Below are 6209 nucleotides of genomic sequence, written 5' to 3'. Positions count from 1 at the left end.
AACCAGACACACACCTTGCGCTTTTCAAAAATGTTTGGCTTCTTTGAGCCCCAATTCAATCCCGCCAAAGACATCCCGGACCTCTCCGGCAAGGTCATTCTCGTCACCGGTGGCAACGTCGGCCTCGGGCTGGCGTCCGTCATTGAGCTGGCCAGACACAACCCAAAGCGTATTTTCCTCGCGGCACGCAATGAGGAAAAGGCCCGCAAGGCCATGGAGAGCATCTCGTGGGAGTTGGGCACCGAGAAGGCGTCTGTGGTGTCGTTCTTGCCGCTCGACCTGAGCTCGTTCGACAGCATCCGCAAGGCGACCGAGGAGGTCAAGTCGCAGACGGACGAGCTCCACATCCTGCTCAACAACGCAGGGATAATGATGACGCCAGCCACCACGACCAAGGATGGCTACGAAGAGCAATTCGGAACCAACCACATGGGCCACGCGCTGCTGACTCGTCTGCTGCTTCCGCTGCTGGAGAAGACGGCTCAGGGCGGCAAGGTCGACGTGCGCGTCGTCAATCTCTCGTCGGCAGGTGAGGGCATGGCGGCCAAGGACGGCTTCAGTGATTTGCCGCGGTACAAGACACCCATGGAAGACGTCTCTACCTACACACGCTATGGCGCGTCCAAGTTGGCCAACATATACCATGCGCAAATGCTTGCGCGCAAGTATCCCCACATCAAAGCCGTGGCTGTACACCCGGGAGTTGTGAACACCAACCTGTTAGAGGGTACCAAGAAAAGCTATCCATGGCTCGTGCCAATCTTTATGCCTTTTACCGGCCTGTTGTTCAAGAGTCCGGCGGAGGGTGCCAAAAACCAGCTGTGGGCAGCCACAAACGAAAAAGTTATAAGCGGCGAGTTTTATTGGCCTGTCGGCCTTCTGGACAAGGGTTCAGCATTGTCAAAGAATCCCAAGGAGGCTGAGAAACTGTGGGAGTGGACCGAGAAGGAGCTGGATGCGTATTTGAAGCAGTGATACCATCGACAGAGGGCCATCTGGTTTTTTTATCGAATTCTGTCGTTATTGTCTAATATTTGATATTTGCGTCGTTTTTAGGTATGACGATAGCAAACATATTTGTGTTGCCACCGTGGTGCTATGTTAATATGACACTAAACTTTTACTGCACATCGAAGTCTCGCTTGGGCTTTTAGATTTATGACAGGCAAAGGTCAAAAGTTCATTCTACTCAAGCCTCCAGATACGCCAATGAGCGAGGCTGCTGAGGCGGTGATGGAGAGAAATGCGTACCGAATACACGGGAACCGACCGAACTCGCCAACCCGCCTCGCAACGTCTGTTGATTCGCAGATCGATTATAGGAACATCTTCGGCAGGGAGTTTGTGAAAGATCTAAAAGGCTGTCGCGAAACGTTGCCATCCAGCCGAAATTGTCCCCAGCCGCTCAGGTTGTTGCGGGAGCTTCCACACCCGCCAACAAGGTTACCCGAGAAAGCGTAACCTAATTCACTCATCCCTTTCTGGGAATAAGGATGCCGTATCTTATGGCTGTCGTCGGAAAAATAAACCCACCGAGTCGTTGCTCAGAGACCTCGCGCGAAGCCCATTGTCCTTGACTTCAGTTGCAGTCCGACTTGTTACTCAAAAGGCTGTCCAATAGCCCGAGAGATAAGTGTAAGATTGACTTGTGATCTTGAGCTGCGCGCTCATTTGTTGATATCGTGAGAGTTTTTGGTCTTGTTCAAAATTAGCCCAACAAGTAGCGACGAATAGCAATGCGACGGCAAACACAGCCTTGCCGTCGCTTGGAACAGATGAACTTCAGTATAAGGCTTTTGCGGATGCCGTATCTTGTCCGGCGCGAGTCGCCGATCCGAAGCATGTGGGTGGTGCCTTTATCATACATAGTTAACGGAGACCCGTAGTTCTTTTTTTCTTGGCAAAATCTTGGGATGTCTAACAGCTGACCCAGGTGCTGACAGCTTGAAAGCCAAATCTATGCCGGCTGCGAAAGCTTGTTTCAATCCCCAGAGGTAGGCTTCAAATTTCCTAAGAGGGGAACGAGGTACCGAGATGAGGGAACGGTAAATTGCAGGCAAGCAAAATCCAAAATTTCAAGCGGTACACACGTCCTTATATTGAACAGCAAAAATCTAGCAGAAAGCACGAGACTCAGTGGGTACCTATTATCTAGAGTCAAAATTCAAATGAGACGACGAGATGGGAAAGTACAGCTTCTCGTTTTCAGTCTGAAAAGTCTGCCCGACCTAGAACTCTGGTCAGATGGAGAGGAGCCATGTGTTGTACAATATTATGTGACAATGAGTTGCGCTGCTAAGTGTGTTCCCAATCAAACCAACCAGACTCACTATTATTGCCGCGCTTCCATCTACTTGCCATAGGCGGCGCGTGTGCGTTTGTAGGTGACGGGAAACTGACATGTTTTGGTTGGTGCGTGCTGAGGTAGGCGGCGAAGCAAACCCCCAACTGCAAACTTATTATTTTGGAAAGCATTGCACAAGTCGACACCTTTCTGCTCTGCCATTCCATTCCCTTGCCTTGCCTACTGCTCTTCACTGTAGAACCAGTCCTGGCACATGAAAACGGTACTCACTCACTGAGTCCAACGAAAAACACATCCAGCCCAACGCACGGCGCCACATACAATGGCCGATCACTCCGAACCATCATCTAATGTCTGGATTGTCGCGGCATGGAATCGCCTCAGTCGGAATGAGCAGGCCGCCATGTTGGTGCTCTACTTTATGGGTGCAATAATGACGGCACTCGTCTGTGTCTGGGCAAAATGGCACATCATTGAGTGGCGCCGAGGTCAGCGTCCAGAACCTCGCCGCCAGATCACCGACCGGGCCATTGTTCTTCAAGGATGGTAGTTCCTTCTAAAGGTATAATTGAAGACTGTTTCAAGAAGTTCGCTTCTTAATATTCATGAGCAACTCGCTAAAACTTCTGTTTAGTCTTGATATTCGGTGATCATGCTGTGACCAACCGACCCTGTTCTGTTCTCGAGAATCCTCTTCCTTTCCGGCTGACCTCTATTCGGGTTAACTCCGCTCGATTCTGGTGAGTCAGCTACCCGGTCCCTCCAGGCGTAGCCAAGCATTTCCCCCACGTTCGGTCTTCTCTGACAGATCGCCATCGAGAGACGTTCCGAGAATGTATGTTCCGGTTCCAGGCTGATTCGAGCGTACCGAATCTCCATGGAACATTCGACCGGCGTTTTGTTGGGTCGAGCAAGTTTGTCGAGAAACTCGGCCGAAACATCTGCCGAAAACAGGTGGCAGTACTTGCCATCCTCTCGTCCAAGTTTGTACGCAACTACAAACACTGAGAACGGCGATATGGACCGACCCAGGCGACCACAGGCCTCCTGTCCAAGTGCAATGAGCACGGCTGCGATATATGGGTCTTTCAAAGGGTCACGGGGCAGATATTTCTGAAAGAGCTTTCTCCATCTCTCCTAGCGAGGGGGATCATCTCTATGCGGCGGTGGTCTATGGAGCCGGGATCGTTCAAAACGGAGGCAGTCCAAGTCCACGAAGGCCACGAAGATGTCAACCTGCCCCATACCCCCAATATCTGAACTGCATGTCGATTCTGATACTTCGCCGTCGCTACTTTCAAGCTTGTTGGACCTGAATAAACCCTTGCATTTTATGCATGTTCCAAGGGCTGAATTTTGGGGACTGTCCGCTGCGATACTACTCAAGAAAACAGTGGTACACCTACCCAATATGCTGACCACACGTCCGTCAAAGTACAGCTTGAGTGGTCCCCTGGAGAGAAGGAGTACTAGACCGATTAGTGTGTGTCTATTAAGCAAAGGATCCACTCATGATGTGTGCCCTTACCTTGCCGATGTTGGTCCATATTCACGGTGAATCGCAGAGCCGAAACCGAATCTTCTCGCGCAGTTCTTTCGAAGGGCACGTAGTAGGGTTTTGTCTCGGGTCTGATTCAAAATTCCTTTGCAGGGAATTGGGTCAACAACTCGAGACTTGTCTGAATCATTAATCAACTCGAACTCCTCAAATGAAATCCGCGGTTTGCTGGTACGTGGCCTCTAGACGCTGAAAGGCAAACATGCTGCTCGATCAAGAGTCAAATCCTCTTCTTCCTTGGAAGTATCAACAAAGAAGATTCCAAGAAGGTCTAGGTGTTGGTTTGTCCATTTTAGAGGGTGAACAAAAATTCGTTGGCTAGAATTTTGACGAAGAATACTGTTAATGGATGAAGGCTCGGGGACTATGTTGACAAAAGGAATCTGTCTAGATGACATCTCGACGTCATTTAAGAGGATGTGGCGCTATAGCTGCCTCGAGCGACTGGAGGACTTTGGTAGCAACGGTGTTGATCGATGCATCAAGTGTTACCTGGTGACGAGAAAACCCACAGCTACCAGGTTGGAAAGGATTATACAGTACCTATATATCTGTATACATAGTGGGTCAGGAAGGCAAGCCACTCGGACAGCAAGAGTTTGTGATTGTTGCTGCACCGTTCCTTCCACCAGTGAATAGAAGTCAAGAGCCCGGCAAAACCTACTGCCTACGTATGGAGGTAGGTACCGAGCAAGTCATACAACTCCCGAAATATAATTATTACATGAAAGATTTGAGCATCGCCATAGTAACCTCCTCAACCTCCAATATCTTTCCTACATTACTTGGTTAGGTAGGTACCTTGAGTATTATCTCGGAGTTCAAAGACAATATAAAAAGGGCAGTCAACATGACTCATAGCTACCCAACTGCTGGCTGTTATATGTGTGCCTGATCGACAGCAAAAATGGATATTACTATGTAATTACCACATGAATTGCAAAACATCCAGCAAGCCCAATGCTTATACGAACTCCAGGTTCACCATCAGATGAAAGCGCTTGAGCCACCCCCAGTTCAAAAGCCTGAGGTCTGCCCTGGAACTTTATAGAGTAGATTGTCCAACGGTGTTTTTCGACCCAGTAAAAGGTGCCTGACTCTCCCGCGCGACTAAGACTTCAATGCAGTAGCCCAAGCGCAACGGCTACGGTGAGCTTTAGCGTCCTAGTCACATCAGCTGATTGATATCGCTTCTTGGCAGCCAACGCATTTTTCTCTTTCCCTTCGGCAACGAAAGGGGCTAGGTTGATTGTAGGTACATTGTCGCCTCTGCACAAACCGGTTTTTAAGCAAAAGGGAAGGCGACAACGACGCGAGTGGCAAAAGTCTTGGCGAGAGGAAAGATTCGTGAGTTTTTCTCGCCAAATGCTGTCCGCCCCACATCTAAGGGTCCCTTGTGCGGCAAGGCACATCCTTGTCATTAGCGAACGATTGGATGACGCATGTTGTTTCGGTGCTTGGTACAACTCCAGAAGCGCCCAAAGTCTGCCAAGTGATGATCTTTTCAGCATGTCCGGAGCTCCTCCAACCCATACTGCTTTAACTGCCAAAGACAACGTCTGACTGCCGCCCGCCGCGTCGCAACCCGGCAACCCGGACCTGCAGAACGTAAGCGACGACGAGCCACAAGATATCGGTAGCCCAGATTAAACCAAGATGGCGGGGTGGAGCAAGGGTCCCTGATATCTTTCTGCAGCGGCCACTCAGGTACCCTCCGAGCATTAGCCTGTTGCTCCCATTAGTCTGTCGCCGAATAGCGCAACAAGTCGACCCTTCACAACCTGGTCGACTGATGTCAGTTTGCATTCTATACGCAAAACAAGGCACCGACGCCAGCCGTCCACCATGTTAAAATGCCAGCCTCCAGCGCGCCATCCGCCTTTGGATGGCGACTTTTGCCCTGGGAAAATGGACACCTTTTAACCAATCCGCTCCGAGGTGTCCCCTTGCCCAATGATAAGTGAAAAAAGGCCATTGAGCACGGCGTCCTATATCAGTCAAGCCCACCGCCGCTTTGGTACTGTGCAACCTCCGCCTTCTGGAGGCCACCCGCACGGTCACGAATCACGATAGTTGAGCAAGCTCGGAACAACAAACAATCAGGAGCACTGCAAAAACCTACCAGCTCTTTATATTTGGCTTGGCATTACTGCTCAGCCTTTTCTGAAAGGTCAGCCGAGCAGAGAGCAAGACCCCAAGATAAAGTGGCTCTTTGTTGCCGCTGTTTCGGGGCCAGGGTGAATCTGCGCCCGCGAGGAGAATCCATTGGACGAGGCGCTCTGTACGTGGGCGCTTAGAGCCGCCGGCAACGCTGCCGCTTCGAGCCGCTTCAGCAAACCGCGCGAC

The 6209-nt window shown here is 50.6% G+C and overlaps 2 protein-coding genes across 2 annotated transcripts; one reads left to right on the top strand and one right to left on the bottom strand.

Annotated features, from left to right (window-relative positions):
* Positions 1-30: 30 nt before the first annotated feature.
* Positions 31-975, top strand: PpBr36_06132 (uncharacterized protein; the record flags this gene model as incomplete). Its single annotated transcript, XM_029893279.1, has 1 exon — positions 31-975. One exon carries the CDS (start codon positions 31-33, stop codon positions 973-975), a length of 945 nt encoding a protein of 314 aa, XP_029746271.1.
* Positions 976-2935: 1960 nt separating this feature from the next.
* PpBr36_06131 (uncharacterized protein) lies at positions 2936-3852 on the bottom strand (the record flags this gene model as incomplete). Its single annotated transcript, XM_029893278.1, has 3 exons — positions 2936-3375; positions 3712-3774; positions 3834-3852. The coding sequence occupies 3 exons, from the start codon at positions 3850-3852 to the stop codon at positions 2936-2938; spliced, it is 522 nt and encodes a 173-aa protein (XP_029746270.1).
* Between the last annotated feature and the right edge of the window lie 2357 nt (positions 3853-6209).

This window comes from Pyricularia pennisetigena (genome assembly GCF_004337985.1).
Source record: "Pyricularia pennisetigena strain Br36 chromosome 4 map unlocalized Pyricularia_pennisetigena_Br36_Scf_6, whole genome shotgun sequence".
NCBI lineage: Eukaryota > Fungi > Ascomycota > Sordariomycetes > Magnaporthales > Pyriculariaceae > Pyricularia > Pyricularia pennisetigena.
This window is presented reverse-complemented; position numbering and strand designations above follow the sequence as displayed.